Source organism: Vipera ursinii (genome assembly GCF_947247035.1).
Source record: "Vipera ursinii genome assembly, chromosome: 3".
Lineage (NCBI taxonomy): Eukaryota > Metazoa > Chordata > Lepidosauria > Squamata > Viperidae > Vipera > Vipera ursinii.
Window position 1 is genome coordinate 9,884,404 of NC_139516.1, and position 22,212 is coordinate 9,906,615.

Below are 22,212 nucleotides of genomic sequence, written 5' to 3' on the forward strand. Positions count from 1 at the left end.
TACATCTGTTGATGTGACAGCCTCAGACCCATGACATTTTCTCAAAGACCACAAAAAGAAGAAGGAGGCCAAGAACGAGGAAGTGAAGGAAAAAGCCTTCAAAGAAACAAACAGAATGTTAATATGTTAGTTCAATGGAAGTTCTCAAAAACTACTCTTTGCTATTGACCATGACCTGGTGTCCTTGAAACATCTCAAAAATATCAATGCATTATGCTGGCATATTTGATATAATTAATTTTGAAAGACTGGCTTCAAATCCTGGTTGTGTGGCTGACTAATTTGAACAGTACAGCAGGATTCCTAATTAATCATTAAACATACTATATACAACATATGTGTAGACCCACACCCCTACAAATAAATATTAAACACTGTCCATCTTGAATATATAACGGAAGGAGGAAGCTTGAGAGTTCACAAGGTTAATGCTGTATGGAATGAAACTATGGCTGAATCTGGATGTTCTGCTACGGGTACCACAAAGCCCCCTCCTCCCAGAAGGTAACAGGGAAAACAGTTCGTGGAGAGGGTGTGTAGTGTCCCAGATAATCTTACAGACCCTGCTCAAGCAACGCTTCTGTGCTATGTCCTGGATGGAGGGGAGGGAACTGTCAATGATCTTTTCAGCCATCCTCACCACTCTCTGCACTGCCTTCCTGTCTGAAGCAGGGATGCTTCCAAACCAGACTATGATGCTGTATGACAGGATGCTCTCGATTGTCCCTTTGCAGAAAGTGGTCAGGACAGGGGAAGGAAGATGTGCTTTTCTCATGCGATGCAGAAAATGCTGGTTCAAAGTCGATGTATTTGTTAATAGATCTGTTGGTAGAGTACCAGGGAGCTAAACAGAAAGCTGCCAAACCTACAGCCTGAGCTATGAATATTCTCAACAATTTCTAAGGATATAATAGCATTCTTTAAATCCTGGAGTGAATGTCATACAAGACCATTTCTCTATTTTTCTGGAGTGCAGAATAGAAAAGAAAATAAATTTCTGGCAGGCCTTGGGGTTTGCAACATTTTAAAAGAATTCATCTTGACATTATGTTTAATGTAGATGTTTTTGTAGTATGTGCGACACACAAACACCCACCCTCTTGGTTTCTATTTTTGTAATTTATTCTTTCTCTTTTTCAATTACTTGCTAAATAAATATATTTTACAGTTTTCTGAGTAGATTGTTACTGCAATCTATTAGTAGTCCAGACTTTTTTCAGCCCAGATGTGGTAGGCCTAATTCTTTAATTCTAATTTCAGGATAAAGTAAAGTAGAAAACAAATCCCTGTCTATTTTCTCCACCTATGTATAATCTTATACACACTTAATCCTGATTATTGAATTCATACAGTTTCCGGTTTTGCAAAACTCATTAAACTACAACTTAATCAAATGGCCCAGGTCCAAAAATACATTACACACGTGTATGATAACCACTATCCAAACTTAGCATGTTGTAGGAATGAATCTGCTGCTTCTTTACCTGGTGTGATTAAACACGCAATGCCCTTTGGATACTATAGGTGCTATATATAATTCGAATGGCTGAGACTTCATGAGGTTTGAACAGTGAACACTCGTAAGTGCATTTCCTGACAGAACAATTAATCAGTGGAACAACTTGCCTCTACAAGTTGTGGGTGCTCCATCACTGAAGGTTTTCAAGAAGAGACTGGACAATCATTTGTCATGAAATGGCACAGAGTTTCCTGCGTGAGCAGGGGGTTGGACTAGAAGATCTCAAAGGTACCTTCCATCTCTGTTCTTCTGTTATTCCCACACATAAGCGGACTCTATTGACACAAATTACCGTCTGAGGTCATGAAAAGAGACATTGGCACAATGTATTAAACACTGGTTAATGTTACTTCTTTTAAGTTCCTTGTGGCTAAGCATATAATCAAACCAAGGCTGTTAAATTGCTTATGGCTCATTTGACTATCTGTAGGGTTTCATTCGGGAGCTGATATTAAGCATTCACAGTCCTGAATGAGATTACAACATCTTATTTCCTCTAATCAGTTTTTTTTTCTTTTCCTGCGTGGGCTTCTTGATCAATTCATCAACCTTATCCCAAAGCAAACAGACCAATCCCACTGGTTGACTTGCTCCTGCTGCCTGCTTGAAGCTCAAGGCAGAAATAAGGGAGCAGATGGGAAGAGAGAGGAGCAGTGGATGGCTCCGAGAGGCCAATGACTGCTCAACCTGACACTGTGCACAGGAGTCCAAAATCACAGCCTCTTTGATTCCCAGCAATTATTTGTCAGCCTGGGCTGAGAAGCAACTTGGCTCCACCCTTTGAGAAAACTCTTCGTTTTGGCCCGGAGTCAGTCACTTCCGACGCTGAGCAAAGCAGCTGCTGCAAACAGTAGAATCAGCCCCCACTCACACCCCTCCGCTTCCTTTCCTCCCCTCCTGCCGTTCCCTCTTTTTTCCCCTGTCAGGAGAAGAAGTGGGAGGAAGGAGGGAAGGAAAAGCTGAGTTTCAGGAGAGAGAGAGAGAGAAAAAAACCTTACAGTCTCACCAGGGAGAAAGAATCGGAAAGCGACAGAAAGAAGAAGAAGAAGAAGAAGAAAAAACAACAAACCTTATTGTTATCATCATGATCATGGTTATTATGATTTCGCTTGAGAACTTGAGAAAGAACACCCGGCCGCTGAAGATCGATGCTGCCTTATACTTGGAAAGAAGAACTGGCTAAGGGCGCAATGCCGAAGCGGCTGTCTCGGACTCCCTCCGTCCGTGAGGGGCAAGTCCCGCTCAGTGTCCCTTGGAGTTGGCCGGCTCTAATAAATTGAATAAATTGAAATAATATAAAGCCAAACAGTGCCCCCCCCCCCGTTCCTCGCTGGAGAGATGGCGCCGCGACTTCACCCGGGCGTTTGAGCCGAAGAAGCGCAGGGTGGGTGCTGAAATGGACAGCTCCCCGGGCGCCCTTGCTCGGAACGGTTCGCACAGTTTCGAGGATGCGCACGGAGAAGATCTCTCCGGCCAGTTTTCCACCACTTGGACCATCGCCTTGGTGGTGCTGATGGCTTTGCTGATCGTGGCCACGGTGGTGGGCAACGCACTGGTGATGCTGGCCTTTGTGGTGGACTCCAGCTTGAGGACGCAGAACAATTACTTCCTCCTGAACCTGGCCATCTCCGATTTCCTAGTAGGTAAAGTACCTCACCTGGTTTCGGCTTCTCTTCATCCAGAGATCACGATCAGACTAAAGCGTTTTGGACTCCGGGGGGGGGGGTTTCACTGGGTTGGGTGCCCTCCAGTTTTAACGTAGAAGCTATGGTGTGAGATTTATCATCTGTTCCGCCACCATTCTGAGCTTTGTAATAGGTTTTCAACTCCTCAGGGCTACCGAGTGGTTTGTTAGGATTTCCCCCGATTCACCTCCTGACTGGGTCATCATTCTGATATCTCTGGGGCTGGCTCCAAAACCCATCCATATTTGTACCACGGTCCATCTTTAAAACAGAATATTTGCAGCTGGGGATTGAAATGAGGGGTCCTCGATGCTCTCGGAGCTAGGATGTTTTCTTGCAGACTTTTCATTCCCCAAACACTGATGATGTTACCTAGTTTGAGTAATGAAATGTCTGAATAACAGAATAACAGAGTTGGAAGGGATCTTGGAGATCTTCTAATCCAACCCCCTGCTCAAGCAGGAAATCCTTCGATTTTGGACAGAGAAGCACTGGTCCGCTTTCCCATTGACCTTAGAACTGGAGCCTAAGACAGTAAAACACCTTCAGCCGATGAGTTCATGCTGCTGACATGAAGGTATAATTGGAAATATCATAATAACAAGAGTTGCAAGGGACCTTGGATGCCTTCTAATCCAACCGTCTGCTGAGGCAGGAGACCCTATAACCATTTCAGACAAATGGTTATCTCTTCTTAAAAACCTTCAGTGTTGGAGCACCCACAACTTCTGATTAATTGCTCTAATTGTCAGGAATTTTCTCCTTAGTCCCAAGTTGCTTCTCTCCTTGATTAGTCTGCAAGACAACAAGCAAGCTCAGAGAGAACCAAGGACCCCCTCATTGTTGCTATCTTGCTATGCTCTTGCCTAAGCATGTGAAATTCATGAAGAATTTCATGAAAACTGGCCAGCAGCCTGTCATTCATAAGGCATTTAACTATGTTCTGCAAATGATTTCTCTGGAGACGCTCAACCGGAAGACAAAAGGAAGAAATCTTTCAACATTTTTTCCACTCTAAATATTAATAGATTATTTGTTAGACTTACAGCAGTTCTTTGCTCCTGAAACAAGGCAGTTCGCATAATACCGTCTCCTCCAATTTTTCCTCTTGAGAGATAGAATGGGCTGAACTGGCCCAGAATTATTTGGGTATAATTGGTCTTGTAATCCAGTGATCCCTACATCACAGTCTTTGTTAAAATAGTGAGAGGCTGCAGATGTATTTTTTTTGCAGCATCTTTAAAAAGTACAGATTTGGGAAGTTGAAAACGTCAGGTTATGATCCATTAATATTTATGTAATAATATTTATTTTTACTTATGTAGTAACTTTATATGCTGTCCATCTCCCCGAAAAGGCGACTCTGGTCAGCTTAAAATGATAGGCTTAAATCTTAAGAAATAAGCACAGCTGCTCATACATTTTATTTATTTATTTATTTATTTATTTTAATCCCATTTATATCCCACCCTTCTCCGAAGACTCAGGGCGGCTTACAATCTAAGCACAAATCAAATGTGCTTAGCAATAGAACGATAAAAATCCTGCCTGCCATGTAAAATATTTTTAAAGCATTAATGATGTTGGAGACTTCCCAAACTTGGGCTGGAGTAGAAAACCTCTAACCCTTCTTTCCAGCCCTGTGATTCAGAGATGTCAATGGGTGGTAAACTACAGCTTTCATCAGTCCAAATCCAATTTGGCTACTGGCTATGCTGGCTAGGTTTAGAATTTCTATCCAAATACACTTGGATGACATCAAATTGAGAAAGTCTATGCTGGGTTGTTTTTTTTAATCCAATCAAACCACAAAATCACCCTTCCCCCACCCCCCCATAACCTCTGGGCAGAAGTTAGACTTACAACTACTTGAATGTAGCTGGGCATTTTTCTTTACTAAGGGAGCAGTGCTATCTTAAAAAGTTACTTTTTGATCACTTCACAGCCAGGTTCAACTTCATTGTTTAAATGTAAAGTAATGCACTGCCTGGGGCACAAAATCCTAAATGGGTTGACTTAAAAAGCAAGTCCTTATACTGAAAGAACTCATTTTCAAACTATAGCAGGCCTACTTAAATCCAGAGTTCTTAATTCTGTTCCACTGCAAGTGGGCACTTTCCAGCACAGGAAAGACACGTTCGGTTTATATGGAGCTGAAAAATTGGAACAAACCTAAAGACAGAGATCGGATGTATGAATTGGGCTTGTTGAATCCATGCCACAAGATATGCTTTTTCACAACTCCAGCCAGAAATATGCTCTTATTTCATTTTCTTTACTGCTTTTTATACAATTGTAGAACATAAGGGTTGGAAATGACATTAGAGATGATCTAACCACCTACGCAGTACAGAAATCCACTATAACAGCGTTCCCGAGGAATGGCCAGCTAGCCTTTATTTAAACTCTTTCAGCGAAGAAGAGTCTATTACCTACTGATAAAGTTAATTCCATTGTTTTTATTAGGATTTTTCCCCTCGATATCCAATTAAAATCTATTTTTCCTGTAATATAACTTCTATCTCCTAAACAGAACAAGTCTAAACAAGTCTCCCTCATGTTATATGAGGTCGCCATTCAAATACATGAAGACCGCATTGTGTCTCTTTCACAGTCCCTTCCTCTCCAGAAAAAACGTACCCAATAGCTCCAACCGTTTTTCATAAATTCACCTCTCCAAGCTTCTAAATCATCTGATTGCTTCTCTTTGGGCATTTTTCTCAATGTCTTTCTCCAAATATAGTGCCAGGTGTGGACTGACCGATGAAAAATAGGGAGGTAAATGATCTTGGTATTATGTTTCTGTCAATGCGGCACAGGACTACCTTCCCTGCATTTGAATCACGCCGTTAGCTCATTTTCAATTCATCAGCCACCAAAATATTCAAATCTTTTTTACAAGTAGGGTCTCCAACCCCCCACCCCCCACCCTGCTATTCCCAATTCTATACTCATTGCATCGATTTTTCCTACCCAATGTAGGAATTTTTTTTTTCATTCTTTGCTGACATTCATCTTCATTTCTGCTTATTATTGCAACTTGCAACCAAGGTAGATGGGCATTTAAGAAATATGATTGATTGATTGATTGATTGATAAATAAATAAACAAACAAACAAACAAACAAACAAATAAATAAACAATGTTATTGAGAGTCCTTTGAGTTTTGAAGCTGTCCTTTAACGTGTCACTTATCTCCTTTATATTGTTTCATCTACAGATTTAGTATTTTCTAATCTTTCCTCCAACTCATGGATCAATATTTTGAAAGGCACAGGGTTAGGATTAGGTTGTATTCACGTACCTTGCCTAACTACATCTATTCGACAACAATAGTGGTGTGTTGCACACATGGTGTTTAATTTGGTTGAAGTTTAGTTTATTAATTTTCTATTATTACAATCCATTAGTGACCTTAGAGTCCTAGTGGACGATCACTTGACTATGAGCCAGTAGTGTGCAGCAGCAGCAGCAGCCAAAAAAGCGAATACAATCCTGGGTTGTATAAACTGAGGCACAGAATCAAGATCACACAATGTATTAGTACCGCTTTATAAAACCCTAGTAAGACCACACCTGGAATACTGCAGCCAATTTTGGTTACCATATCATAAAAAAGATGTTGAGACTTTGGAAAAAAATTCAGAGAAGAACAACTAAGATGATCCAAGGCCTGGAGACTAAAACATACGAAGAACGGCTGCAGGACTAGTCTAAACAAAGGAAGAAATAGGGGAGACGTGATAGCAGTGTTCCAGTATTTGAGGGGCTGCCACAAAGAAGAGGGGGGTCATGTTATTCACCAGAGTACCAGAGGGAAGGACGAGAAACAACGGTTGGAAACTGATCAAAGAGAGAAGCAACCTAGAATTAAGGAGAAACTTCCTCACACTGAGGACAATAAACCAGTGGAACACCTTGCCTCCAGAAATTGTGGGTGCTCCATCACTGGGGATTTTTAAGAAGAGACTGGATAGCCACTTGTCTGAGATGGTATAGGTTCTCCTGCTTGAGAGGAGGCTGGACTTGAAGACCTCCAAGGTCCCTTCCAGCTTCTATTCTATTCTATTCTATTCTCTATAAAGATTCTATTCTATTCTATTCTATTCTATTCTATTCTATTCTATTCTATTCTATTCTATTCTATTCTATTCTATTCTATTCTATTCTATTCCATTATATTATATTCTATATTCTATACTTCATTCCATATTCTATTCTATTATTCTATTCTATTCTATTCTATTCTATTCTATTCTATTCTATTCTATTCTATTCTATTCTATTCGCTATAAAGATTCTATTCTATTCTATTCTATTCTATTCTATTCTATTCTATTCTATTCTATTCTATTCTATTCTATTCTATTCTATTCTATTCTATTCTATTCCATTCCATTATATTATATTCTATATTCTATACTCCATTCCATATTCTATTCTATTCTATTCTATTCTATTCTATTCTATTCTATTCTATTCTATTCTATTCTATTCTATTCTATTCTATTCTATTCTATTCTATTCTATTCTATTCTATTCTATTCTATTCCTTAATGAACAATGTGTTGTCTGGGTTGATTTGTTTTGCTTAGTAATACATACAGGTTAAGTTCTTACTCTCTATCCCATTTTCCCAGCGATTGGTAAAAAGTTCCACGTTTGAAAATATTCCGTTTCTTCTTTTTCTTTGATTCTCAATGTGAGTCTATATCCATTTCAGCACAATCCACTATTTTCTTGATTATCCCTCCAGTAGTGGTTTTTTTTCATTTTTCCAGTGCTGAGCAAATACAATCCTTGCTGCTGTTAATACCTGTAATGCTAAGTATACACTTTGTTTACCTTTCCCCCCCTCCCCCGGAATTACAGTTAATAAAAACAGTTCTGGGTTTTTTTTAATTTAACGTTTCTTACTATTTGGCTCAAGATGTAGGCTGAAGATGCTGCACCCTCCATTCTGCTTAATTAGTTTATAGTTCCGTGGTTTGAGCAGGCCATATGAATGCAGCCATAGGACGGAGGGGTGTTTTTTTCAGCCTTTGAGATCAACCCCAACATATATCCATGTGGTTACACCATTCTTAGTGTTTGCCAGGCCTGGAGGCAAGATTGCTCCATTCTTTCTGAAAATGGTACGTTTTCAAGCTGTATATGAAAAAATGCTAAATATTGTTTCCCTTGATGGATGCCCACTTACCACTCAGTTAGCCATTCTTTCCTTAGATATTCAGAGTAGTCAACAGTTAATGAACATTTTGGCTATTAACTGGATTTCTCACACTCTGGATTTGTTATGCTGTGGATAACACATCACGCAACTCATTCCTGGGATGACTTCCTGTCCTTCAAGACACAAATGTTCTACATCCATGGTGGTGAACCTATGACACGCGTGTCACAGGTGGCACGCAGAGCCCTCGTCCCAGTCCTAGGCTTAGCTGGGTTTTATAAAATATTTTCACTTTAGGCCTCCGCCACCGTGTGCAAAAAAAAAAAAAGGTTCAGTCAATCAATTTCAACTTCTCATGGAAAAAAAAAGATCTCGCAAAGTTGGAATTGATTGATTGAACTTTTTAGTCCCATCCGGTCTGCCGTTACCACCGCAGCCACGCCCACCCAATGCACCATACCCACCCGGCACCCGACAATACATAAGTGGGTTTTGGGTTGCAGTTTGGGCAGTCAGTCTCTAAAAGGTTCGCCATCACTGTTCTATGTTCTTCATCCTTTCTCTGCCATAAAAATTTAAAAAAAAACACCCTTCCATCGATGAAACAACCATGTTCATTGTTGCTTGAAATGTCTTCTATTACTTCATGAAGGTTGAAGAACTCATGGGAACATCTTGTACTATCAAGCCGAGATCCATTTGGCCGATGACAGTTTTGTAGTGTGAAACATCTGAAAAATAGAATGTCATTTTTGACAGTCTCTCAGGATGGAAGCAGACAGGAGGATTAAATGAAATAGTTGTCGTTGCAGATTTCTTTTTTTAATGCCAGACTGGAACAATATTATGCAAGAATATGAATACTAAAAGGGTGCAAAGCTGACAGGGGGGCTGGCCAACTTATTTAGAAACATAAGGGGGCCTACAAGCTGATCTTTCAGGAATGATAAGCCTTATAAGGTAACATTTTAATCACCCTGAGATTAACAATGTTAATAGCAAGATAATAAATAGCAAGGATTATGCTACTTTGTAGCAGTAATTTACTTTTATTTTGGGCTAATATAATTCTGTGAGAGACTGATTCCAGAAATTTCAATGATTAGATTCTTTTCAGCCTGACATGTAGATTTTGGCATTATATAATATACTTTTCCATATAATTCCTGCATATATAATAATAATAATAATAATAATAATAATAATAATAATAATAATAATAATAATAATGATGATGATGATGATGATGATGATGATGATGATGATGATGTTGGAAGGGACCTTGGAGGTCATCTAGTCCAACCCCCTGCTCAGGCAGGAAACCTTATACCATTTCAGGCAAATGGCTGTCCAGTCTCTTCTTAAAAACCTCCAGTGTTGGAGCATTCACCACTTCTGGAGGCAGGTTGTTCCACTGGTTAATTGTTGTAACTGTCAGGAAGTTTCTCCTTAGTTCTAGGTTGCTTCTCTCCTTGACTAGTTTCCATCCGTTGCTTCTTGTCCTGCCTTCAGGCGCTTTGGAGAATAGCTTGACTCCCTCTTCTTTGTGGCAGCCCCTGAGATATTGGAACACTGCTATCATGTCACCCCTCACCCTTCTCTTCATTAAACTACACATATATAAAAGAGTGTTATCAGTGAAAGGGTTGCTAGATGACTGCCTAAAAGGTATATAATTGGTTTTTGCTGTACAGGTAACTTGCATGGATCTCGTTAGAAATTAAGGAATCAAAGTGTCATAAAATATTCTCTATTTTCAGAGGTCCCTAACCTTTTGAGCAACTGGGACCAGTTTCAGAGAGTGCATGGTTTTTCATGTGTTACCTGTATCCTGCAGATGGGGCTTTGCTTGTTTGTGTGGACCGGTTGCTGGCATGTCGCGGCCGGTACCGGTCCAAGGACCGGGGGTTGGGGACCCCTGCTCTACTTCAAATATAAAAATTAAGAAAATAAGGACCACTGCTAGGAAAGCACCCTTCAGAATTGTCCCAGAATAGAGCCCATAATTAAAAATGCTGTTTTTTTTAATTTTCCTTCTTTTGCCTTCAAATACATAAGAATGGTCATGTTAGAGTTCTGATGAGGAATGGGTATGTATGGAGCAACTGATTGTTTCAGCATGCTCATCCTACTTCTGTGAATAGAAAGCTATAAAAATATTGTCGGGGGCAAGAAGTCAGGAGCCAGGATAGAGTTCCAAAGCACTATGAATTTATTTTGTGCAACCTACGCATAGAATCTGATCTAGTACTGGTCAAGGCTGATTGGTCCTATTAAGAGTCAACAGATTTCAAGGGGGAACTGGACTTAGGTCTCTTTCAAGGATCTGGAGACTCCCGACTTATGATGTGTTTGACCCCACCTTTGGGCTCAGCCTCGTCATCTCCTACATATATTTTGATATTGGATAAAATCAGCCAGTTTTAGTCAAGAATTTGACTGTTCCAACCTTCTTATCTTTCTGCTGTAGTCTCCAAGAAGTCCTCCCTGACTAAAGCTTGAGAGCACAGGTGGTCCTCAGCTTAAGTCCTCAGTTTATTTAGCAGCCATTCAAAGTGACATCGCTGAAAAAAGTGGCTTATGATTGTTTCTCATGGTCACGGCCACTGCAGCCTCCCCATGGTCACATGATCAAAATTTGGATGCTTCTCAACTGGTTCATCTTTAGGACCGTTGCAGTGTCCCCGGGGGTCATGTGATCCCCTTTTGCAACCTTCTGACAAGCAAAGTCAATGGGGAAGCCGGGTTCACTTAACAACCATCTCACTATCTTCACAACTGCAGCGATTCATTTAACAACTGCAGCAAGGGAGGTCGCAAAATGGGGCAAAATTCACTTAACAAATGTCTCACTTAGCAAAATTAATGTTGGGCTCGGTTGTGGTCATGAGTGGAAGGTTACCTGTAATGAAGTTGAGGCATTTGAAGAATATGAGTAATTATTTCTCGAAACACATCCTTTTCTAACCCTTTCCCTTTGAACCCTTGGTGATATTGGAAACATCTTGTCCATTTTAAGTTGTTGGAAGAATGGATTCCCAGATAACCTTTTCCAGCTGATGACTAATGGGTTAGTCAATTCGGCATTAACACCTAGCCATCTGGAAATATATCTGTGAGCTTAGCAAAATTCAAATTCCACCTTTTATGTACAAACTTAGGGTGGTCTACATAGCATTCCCTTATTCCATTTTTCTCCACAGGAACATCCTTGTGGAGATGGTTAGACTAAGAGAGAGGGACTGGTCTGGAGGATAGCTAGTACTGAAATACAACTTGGGTCTTCCTGCCGCTAGTCAAATACTTTCACTGCTGCACTCCATTGGCTCTTGGGCTGAGAGGGAGTGAGTTTCTGTGTTGGAAAGGGGGACCAGGATGCCAGTCTTCCTACTTTGAATAATAACAACAACAATAAGAATAAAGTTGGAAGGGACCTTGGAGGTCTTCTAGTCCAACCCCCTGCTCAGGCAAGAAACCCTATACCATTGCAGACAAATGGCTGTCCAGCCTCTTCTTAAAAACTTCCAGTGTTGAAGCATTCACCGCTTCTGGAGGTAGGTTGTTCCACTGGTTAACTGTTCTAACTGTCAGGAAGTTTCTCCTTAGTTCTAGGTTGCTTCTCTGTTTGGTTAGTTTCCATCAGTTGCTTCTTGTCCTGCCTTCAGGGGCTTTGGAGAATAGCTTGACTCCCTCTTCTTTGGGGCAGCCCCTGAGATATTGGAAGACTCCTATCATGTCACCCCTAGTCCTTCTTTTCACTAGACTAGACATTCCCAATTTCACCAACCGTTCCTTATATGTTTTAGCCTCCAGTCCCCTGATCATCTTTGTTGCTCTTCTCTGCCCTCTTTCTAGAGTCTCAACATCTTTTTTACATGGTGGTGACCAAAACTGGATGCAGTATTCCAGGTGTGGCCTTACCAAGGCGTTGTAAAGTGGTATTAATACTTCACGTGATCTTGATTCTATCCCTCTGTTAATGCAGCTTAGCACTGTGTTGGCTTCTAGTCTAGCACCATTGCTCTAATAGAAGAGAATATCCATAGCTCAGGGTTGAATCCCTAATGCTCTCTGAGCTTGGTTGTTTGTTTGCAGATGTTTCATTACCCAGCTAGGTAACATCATCAGTGGCAGTAACATAACATCAAGTAGCTGAAGAAATTAGGGATCTCATTCCTGATACCGGGACATCTATACTAATGAAATAATCTTATCTGTGCGCTCCCACAGGGAGGGCCTGTGCGCTCCCACAGGGAGGGCCTGTGTGCTCCCACAGGGAGGGCCTTCTCAGGGTGCCGCCGGTAAAAGACTGCCGGCGGGTAACACCCAGGGGGAGGGCCTTCTCTGTGGGTGCGCCTGCCCTCTGGAACCAGCTACCCGCGGAGCTTAGGACTGCCCCTGAACTTCGTTAATTCTGCCGGGACCTGAAGACCTGGCTCTTTGAGCTTTCCGGCCCAGGCTGAGAGTTTTAATTGGGGTTTTTATATTTGTATTACAGGGACTGAGTTTAATCTTTTTTAATTGTTTTTTAATTTTTGTACTGATGTTTTAAATACCTGTAAACTGCCCTGAGTCCTACGGGAAAAGGGCGGTATATAAATCTAATAAAATCTAAAAAAATCTAAATCTAGGAATATGCACAAGTGAAAGTATTATTTACAAAACCAGTGTGGTGCCATCTCCTTACCTTTGTGTTCCTTTTTTTTCTACATGATACAATCTTGTTCTTTAATAATTCATTCAGATGATTTGCTTCACACGTCTTCAAAACTTTAAACAGCCTCTTTTGAAAAGTCCAAGAGCCAAGAAAGAAACCATTTGCTCTCTGGAATTGTCATTTTCATCCCTTCTTAATTTTTTAAAGCTTCAGGCAGGTTGTTTTTTAATCTCTCATGACAAAATCTTGTCCAAATTCTTGTTCATGTTGTTTTCAGATCTACTCTGTTGCACATCTTTTTTGATAACATCCTCTAGGAACAAACTGTTGCCAAGAAGACACATTATTGATTAAAAGTCCTGATGCAGCTCCTCAAAAATATTTCAGAGTGCCACTATGTTTTCTCAGAAATAAAAAATACACTCATTCTTTAAAATTAATTTCAAAGTCTTAATGTCCAAAGTCCAACATGCCTTCTGATTGCATTTAGTTTCCTCATTCTAGGGATGCAAACCCTGTTTCATGTAGGAGGTGGACAGCATACTGGACAAGACAGAATATAGAATAAAAATACATAAATATAAATATAAAACCAAAGGAACAAATACAGATTGGGCGAGACCAGGCTTAAAACAGCAACTGTGAGAGGGAATTTGGAGTCCTAGTGGACGATCATCTGACTGTGAGCCAGCACTGTGCAGCAGCAACCAAAGAAGCTAATACAATCCTGGGTTGTATAAACAGAGGCATAGAATCAAGATCACCTGAAGTATTAGTACAGCTTTATAAAACCTTAATAAGACCACACCTGGAATACTACAGCCAATTTTGGTCACCATATTACAAAAAAGATGTTGAGAGTTTGGAAAAAATTCAGAGAAGAGCAACTAGGATGTTCCAAGGCCTGGAGACTAAAACATATGAAGAACGGCTGCGGGACTTGGGTTTGGCTAGTCTAAAGAGGAAAAAATAGGGGTGACAGGATAGCAGTGTTCCAGTATTTGAGGGGCTGCCACAAAGAAGAGGGCATCAGATTATTCACCAAATCACCACTATGCAAGACAAGAAGCAATGGATGGAAACTAATCAAGGAGAGAAGCAACCTGGAATTAAGGAGAAACTTCCTTACAGTGAGGACAATCAACCAGTGGAACAACAGCTTGCTTCCAGAAATTGTGGGCGGTCCATCACTGGAGGTTTGTAAGAAGGGACTGGACAGTCCTGCTTGAGCAGGGGGCTGGACTAGATGATCTCCAAGGTTCCTTCCAGCTCTATCCTATTCTATTTGGATACAGATAGTCCTCAACTTAAGATCATTTGTTTAGTGACCTTTGGAAGTTACAATGGCACTGGAAAAAACTAAATTATGCCCCTCACACCTCCCTGTGTTTACATGAACAAAATTCAGGTTGCTGGCAACCATGATGGTGGCAACAAATCAGAGCGATATGATTGCCTTTTCTAACCTTCCCAGGGGACTTCTGACAAGCGAAGTAAAAAAAACAAAAAAAAACCTTTTACTGCATTCCTGGCATCCTTCTGAACCCTAATTAGTTTCTTCTTGTTCCCAAGCTGGGTTATCAGATTTCAGAACCCAATGGCTGATGCAGATGGATTTTTAATTTAAGAATACTCTCTCTGGTGTATGATAAATCTTGATATCTGGGATTCATCTTTATTAGGGGAAATTTGTTATGTTCTTCACCTCTCTTTGCTCTTTTCAAATGGCATCAGCCTGGGGATTTGAAAGGTTGATGAAATAGAAATGCTGGCTCCCTTCCCAGTTATGGGGTCCTCAGTGCTCTCTGAGTTTGGCTGTTTTCTTGCAGATGTTTCATCGCCCAACAAGATAACCAAGCTCAGAGAGCACCGAGGACCCCACAATTCAACCATCAGATATAAATATTATCTCCTATTGGTATCATTTCCCAGTGGAGAGGTAGCAATGCATCCAGAACCTGACATCTAATGCACTGGATAAGAGCCCCAGACGCCTTGACAACAGTGGGGAGGGAATGTAGCCCTGCGGTCTGAGATATAACTCTTGCCTAGATGTGAGGAAGCTATCCTTGGCTCAGGATAGTAGTTAGTTTTTGATTCCAGAGTTTCATGTAGCCTTGGGCTGGTGTTCACCATTTTGGCAGACTAAAGACTAAACAAAGGTGATAGATAATCATCATCATCATCATCATCCAAAAACTTTGCAAAATACATCAAGAAATTGCAGCTTCCTGCAATAACTCCAGCAAAGTTACAAAAAAACTGGGCTACTCGGAACATCTTACATTTTAAGGAGATACCTGGTTGATACCTAGGAACGCTGGCAGCAACCTGTGTCAACCATTAATGCCAGTCAATTTGAGTGTTCAGTTGACTGAATTTCATGTTTTATGAATAAAAGTTTTATAATAATAATAATAATAATAATAATAATAATAATAATAATAATAATAGTAATGTTGGAAGGGACCTTGGAAGTCATCTAGTCCAAACCCCCGCTCAAGCAGGAAACCCTATACCATTTCAGACAAATGGCTGTCTGGTCTCTTCTTAAAAAATTCCACTGTTGGAGCATTCATCACTTCTGGAGGCAGGTTGTTCCATTGGTTAATTGTTCTGTCAGGAAGTTTCTCCTTAGTTCTAGGTTGCTTCTCTCCTTGACTAGTTTCCATCTGTTGCTTCTTGTCCTGCCTTCAGGCGCTTTGGAGAATAGCTTGACTCCCTCTTCTTTGGGGCAGCCCTTGAGATATTGGAACACTGCTATCATGTCCCCCCTCGCCCTTCTCTTCATTAAATTACACATATCTAATTCCAGCAACCGTTCCTTATATGTTTTACCCTACAGTCCCCTAATCATCTTTGTTGCTTTTCTCTGTACTCTTTCTAGAGTCTCAACATCTTTTTTACATTGCGGTGGCCAAAACGAGAGGTAGATAGATGATAGAGATAGATAGATAGATAGATAGATAGATAGATAGATAGATAGATAGATAGATAGATAGATAGATAATTACAAAGATAGATAATTATAAAGATAGATAGATGATAGATAGATAGATAGATAGATAGATAAATAGATATAGATAGATAGATAATTATAAAGATAGATAGATAGATAATTATAAAGATAGATAGATAGATAGATAGATATAGATAATGATGATAGATATAATTATAAATAGATATAGATTATGATGATAATAGAGATAGATAGATAGATTGATAGATATATTGATAGATGGATAGATAGATAGATAGATAGATAGATAGATAGATGATAGATAGATAGATTATAATGATGAGAGAGAGAGAGAGAAGATAGATGATAGATAGATAAGTGGTGTGATGGCCTAGTGGTAAAGCTGCCTGTCTCCCACTTGGAAGGTTGAGAGTTCAATCATAAGTAACAGCAGTTATTTCTCTTATAGGGCACAAAGAAAAATATCTGCTGCAAACTCCAGGGGTGTCAGGAAGGGCATCTGGCCCGTAAACGTTCAGCTCCATCCAGTCACCCCGACTCTACCCTGAATTAAGGGATTACAGGGTCATAAAAAGGAAGGATAGTTAGATAGAGAGATAAAGAAATAGAGATGATAAATGATAGAGAGAAAGAGATCCATCTCTGGTAATTGTCATTCCATACAACTCTGTTCCCATCTATGGTGACATCTCTTTTTCAGCCTTGGCTTGCATGCATTTCTATGTTGATGACTGTTTTTACTATTTCTAGTACCTGTTCATGGCCTTCCAGAAAAAAAAAATGATTATGAACTTGCTTCAGCCACTTCAGAAAACCTCTACTGATTCCTCTATTCACATAGGGCTGCCTATCACTCAATACCTAATGCCTCAATGTTATCCTATTTTTTTCCTACAATTGTTAGAAAGCAACAGACTCTAAACGGATTCAAAATAGAAATCAAAAGGGGGGGAAAAAGAAACACTCAGCTTTCACTGAGCATTTTAATCTTTCTTTCCATTCATGTCAGCCATGAAATAAAGCCATAAATCTATCATGAAACCATCTCTCTTGCATAAAGGAAGCCTTTGGGCTATTTCGTAAAATTTCAACTCTTGCTGTTTGAATGGATGTGACTGGAGCAATTACAGCTTTTGTCATTAGGTTGTTGTTGTTAGCTGCGAAGTCGTGTCCGACCCATCGCGACCCTATGGACAACATTCCTCCAGGCCTTCCTGTCCTCTACTATCTTCTGGAGTCCATTTAAGCTCACGCCTACTGCTTCAGTGACTCCATCCAGCCACCTCATTCTCTGTCGTCCCCTTCTTCTCTTTCCCTCAACCTTTCCCAGCATTAGGCTCTTCTCCAGTGAGTCCTTCTTTCTCATTAGGTGGCCAAAGTATTTGAGTTTTAGCTTCAGGATCTGGCCTTCTAAAGAGCAGTCAGGATTGATCTCCTCTAGGACTGACCGATTTGATCGCCTTGCAGTCCAAGGGACTCGCAGGAGTCTTCTCCAGCACCATAGTTCAAAGGCCTCAATTCTTTGGCGCTCAGCCTTTCTTATGGTCCAACTTTCACTGCCATACATTGCAACTGGGAAGACCATAGCCTTGACTATACGCACTTTTGTTGACAGAGTGATGTCTCTGCTTTTTAGTGTGCTGTCTAGATTTGCCATGGCTTTCCTCCCGAGGAGCAAGCGTCTTTTAATTTCTTGGCTACAGTCCCCATCTGCAGTGATCTTGGATCCCAGGAAAATAAAATCTGTCACTACCTCCATTTCTTCCCCATATATTTGCCAGGAATTGAGAGGGCCAGATGCCATGATCTTGGTTTTCTTAATGTTAAGTTTCAACCCAGGTTTTGCACTCTCCTTCTTCACCCGCAACAAGAGGCTCTTTAGTTCTTCTTCACTTTCTGCCATTAGAGTGGTATCATCTGCGTATCTAAGGTTGTTGATATTTCTTCCGGCAATCTTAATTCCAACTTTTGATTCATCTAGCCCTGCCTTTCTCATGATGTGCTCTGCATATAAGTTAAATAGGCAGGGCGACAGTATGCAGCCTTGCCGGACTCCTTTCCCAATTTTGAACCAATCAGTGGTTCCATGCCCAGTTCTCACTGTTGCTTCTTGACCCACATATAGGTTTCTCAAGAGACAAATAAGATGGTCTGGTACTCCCATCTCTTTAAGAACTTGCCACAGTTTGTTATGATCCACACAATCAAAGGCTTTAGCATAGTCAATGAAGCAGAAGTAGATGTTTTTCTGGAACTCTCTAGCTTTCTCCATGATCCAGTCTATGTTGGCAATTTGATCTCTAGTTCCTCTGCCTCTTCGAAATCCTGCCTGTACTTCTGGTAGTTCTCGATCCACATACTGCTGAAGTCTAGCTTGTAGGATTTTAAGCATGACTTTACTAGCATGAGAAATGAGTGCAATGGTGCGATAGTTTGAACATTCTTTGGCACTGCCTTTCTTTGGAATTGGAATGTAAACTGATCTTTTCCAATCCTGTGGCCACTGTTGAGTTTTCCAAATTTGCTGGCAAATTGAGTGTAGCACTTTTACTGCTTTGTCTTTTAAGATTTTGAATAGCTCAGCTGGAATACTGTCACCTCCACTAGCTTTGTTGTTGCTCAGCTTTTCTAAGGCCCACTTCACTTCACATTCTAGGATGTCTGGCTCGAGGTCAGTGACCACCTCATTGTGATTGTCAGGGACGTTAAGCTCATTCTTGTATAGTTCTTCTGTGTAATTTTGCCACCTCTTCTTAATCTCTTCTGCCTCTGTTAGGTCCCTGCCATTTTGGTCCTTTATCATGCCCATTTTTGCATGAAACGTTCCTTTCATCTCTCCAATTTTCTTGAAAAGATCTCTGGTCCTCCCTATTCTATTATTTTCTTCTATTTCTTTGCACTGTTCATTTAAGAAGGCATTCTTATCTCTTCTAGCTATTCTCTGGAATTCTGCATTCATTTGGGCATATCTTTCTTTTTCTCTCTTGCCTTTCGCTTCCCTCCTTTCCTCAGCTATTTGCAAAGCTTCCTCAGACAGCCATTTTGCTTTCTTGCATTTCTTTTTCTTTGGGATGGTTTTGGTTGCTACCTCTTGTACAATGTCGCGAACCTCTGTCCATAGTTCTTCAGGCACTCTGTCTATCAGATCTAATTCCTTAAATCTATTTGTCACCTCTACTGTATACTCAACAGGGATATGATATAATTCATACCTCAGTGGCCTAGTGCTTTTCCCTACTTTCTTCAGTTTAAGCCTAAACTTTGCAATGAGGAGCTCATGGTCTGAGCCACAGTCAGCTCCTGGTCTTGTTTTTACTGACTGTATAGAGCTTCTCCATCTTTGGCTGCAGAGCATATAGTCAATCTGATTTCTGTGTTGACCATCTGGTGATGTCCATGTCTAAAGCCGTCTCTTGGGTTGTTGGAAAAGAGTGTTTGCTATGACCATCGTATTCTCTTGACAGAATTCTATCAGCCTGTGCCCTGCTTCATTTTGCACTCCAAGGCCAAACTTGCCTGTTATTCCAGTTATGTTTTGGCTTCCTACTTTAGCATTCCAATCCCCCATGATGATAAGAACATCATTTTTTGGTGTTAGTTCTATAAGGTGCTGTAGGGCTTCATAGAACCGGTCAATTTCATCCTCTTGAGCACTGGTGGTTGGGGCATAGACTTGGACTACTGTGATATTGAATGGTTTGCCTTGGATTCGAACTGAGATCATTCTGTCATTTTGAGGATTGTATCCCAGTATTGCTTTTCCTACTCTTTTATTGACTATGAAGGCTACTCCATTTCTTCTGAGGGATTCTTGCCCACAGTAGTATACCTGATGGTCATCTGAATTAAATTCACCCATTCCTGTCCATTTTAGTTCGCTGATACGTAAGATGTCGATGTTCAGTCTTGTCATCTCTTGTTTGACCACGTCCAGCTTGCCTTGATTCATGGATCTTACATTCCAGGTTCCTATGGAGAAAAAATCTTTACAGCATCGGACTTTCCTTTCACCACCAGACACATCCACAGCTGAGCATCCTTTCGGCTTTGGCCCAGTCGCTTCATTCTTTCTGGCGCTACTAGTACTAGCCCTCTGCTCTTCCCCAGTAGCATATTGGACGCCTTCCGACCTGAGGGGCTCATCTTCCAGCGTCATATTGTTTTGCCTTTTGGTACTGTCCATAGGGTTTTCATGGCAAAGATACTGGAGTGGTTTGCCATTTCCTTCTCCAGTGGATCACGTTTTGTCAGAACTCTCTGCTATGACCTGTCCGTCTTGGGTGGCCCTGCACGACATAGCTCATAGCTTCATTGAATTACGCAAGCCCCTTCGCCACGACAAGGCAGTAATCCATGAAGGGGTGTCATTAGGTACCTTAAGGAAAAAGACATTATTTCTTGAGATTTTTTTTTAGTAACGTTAGCCATGATTTTCAAATGGCAATTCCATACTGGGCTTCAAAGGTTCAACGAATGGAGATATAGATGATCCTCAACTTATGACCACAACTGAGCCCAAAATTTCTCTTGTTAAAGCGAGACGGTTGTTATGTAAATCACTGCAGTCGTTAAGTTAGTAACACGGTTGTTAAGTGAATCTGGCTTTCCCATTGATTTTGCTTGTCAGAAAGTTGCAAAAGTTGATCACATGACCCCGGGACACTGCAACTGTCATAAATATGTGTCAGTTGCCAGGTGTCTGAATTTTATCATGTGATCATGGGGCTGCAATGGTCGTAAGTGTGAAAAGTGGGTCATAAATCACTTTTTTCAGTGTCATCGTAACTTTGAACAGTCACTAAACTAATTGTTGTTAGTCGAGGACCACCTGTAATATGGCATCTTCTTGACTGGCAAATTACAACATTCCAGATGTTTTTTCATCACATGAAAGAGATGATGGAACTACACCAATTAGATCAGGGCTCCCCAAACGGGGCAATTTTAAGACTTGTGGACTTCAACTCCCAGAATTCTCAGCCAGCCAGGTCAGACCTGAGCTAGACCTTCAAAACAGGTGTTTTTCCAAACACAATGTCAGTAAGAACATGACTGGGAAACTATGGGAATCAATACAACTTTTCTGGGGTGATTGTTCCCCAACGTATGCAGAACATTTTTTTGAAACTTTGAGCGCAACATTTCTGGTTATCCTTTTTTTTTTTTTGGTCTTGTTGGTTTAGTCAGTGGTAACTGCCTGGATTTGTTCCTGCAATTTGTTTCCAAGATTTTTTAGAAGAGGATTGTCCTTGCCTTCATTTTTCCTGGTTTTTAAAAGCTCTAATGGCTCCAATTTTTGTGATATTTTCATGCCATTAACTTCAGTGAACTATCATAATGTATTGCATTCAAAATAGACAGTGATTTGTGTGTGTGTGTGTGTGTGTGTGTTTGTGTGTGTATATATTATGGGGTAGGTATAAATGCAAGTAGAAAAATAGGGACCACTACGGTGGGAAGGTAACAGCGTTCCGTGCGCCTTTGGCGTCTAGTCATGCCGGCCACATGACCACGGAGACGTCCTCGGACAAGTGCTGGCTTCGGCTTTGAAAGGGAGATGAGCACCGGCCCCTAGAGTCAGAAACGACTAGCATGTATGTGCAGGGGAACCTTTACCTTTACCTTATATATATGTATGTATATAGCATGTGTATACATGGGACATGGTGGCTCAGTGGGTTAGGACGCTGAGCTTGTCGATCAGATGGTTGGCAGTTTGGCGGGTCGAATCCCGAGTGCCGCATAACAGAGTGAGCGCCTGTTACTCGTCCCAGCTTTTGCCAACCTAGCAGTTCAAAAGCACGTAAAAATGCAAGTAGAAAAATAGGGACCACTACGGTGGGAAGGTAACAGCACTCCGTGAGCCTTTTGTGTCTAGTCATGCCGGCCACATGACCACGGAGACGTCCTCGGACAAGCGCTGGCTCTTCGGCTTTGAAACGGAGATGAGCACCGGCTCCTAGAGTCGGAAACGACTAGCATGCATGTGCAGGGGAACCTTTACCTTTTAAGCATGTGTATATGTGTGTTATGTAGGTGTATGGGTAGATATATACTTTCTTTTGAAAGCAGGCCACAGAATTTCATTTTTAATGTGGGCCAGTGTGATAGTTGTTGTTGTTGTTAGCTGCGAAGTCGTGTCCGACCCATCGCAACCCTATGGACAACGTTCCTCCAGGCCTTCCTGTCCTCTACTAT

The 22,212-nt window shown here is 40.9% G+C and overlaps 1 protein-coding gene across 1 annotated transcript in view; it reads left to right on the forward strand.

Moving 5' to 3' along the window:
- Positions 1–2,915: 2,915 nt before the first annotated feature.
- Positions 2,916–22,212, forward strand: part of HRH3 (histamine receptor H3) — a gene marked incomplete at both ends in the record, with an annotated part of 31,096 nt that continues 11,799 nt past the window's right edge. Inside the window, one exon of the mRNA XM_083360930.1 lies at positions 2,916–3,162. Coding sequence (XP_083217056.1) covers positions 2,916–3,162 — 247 coding nt within the window. The remainder of the gene's footprint in view (positions 3,163–22,212) is intronic.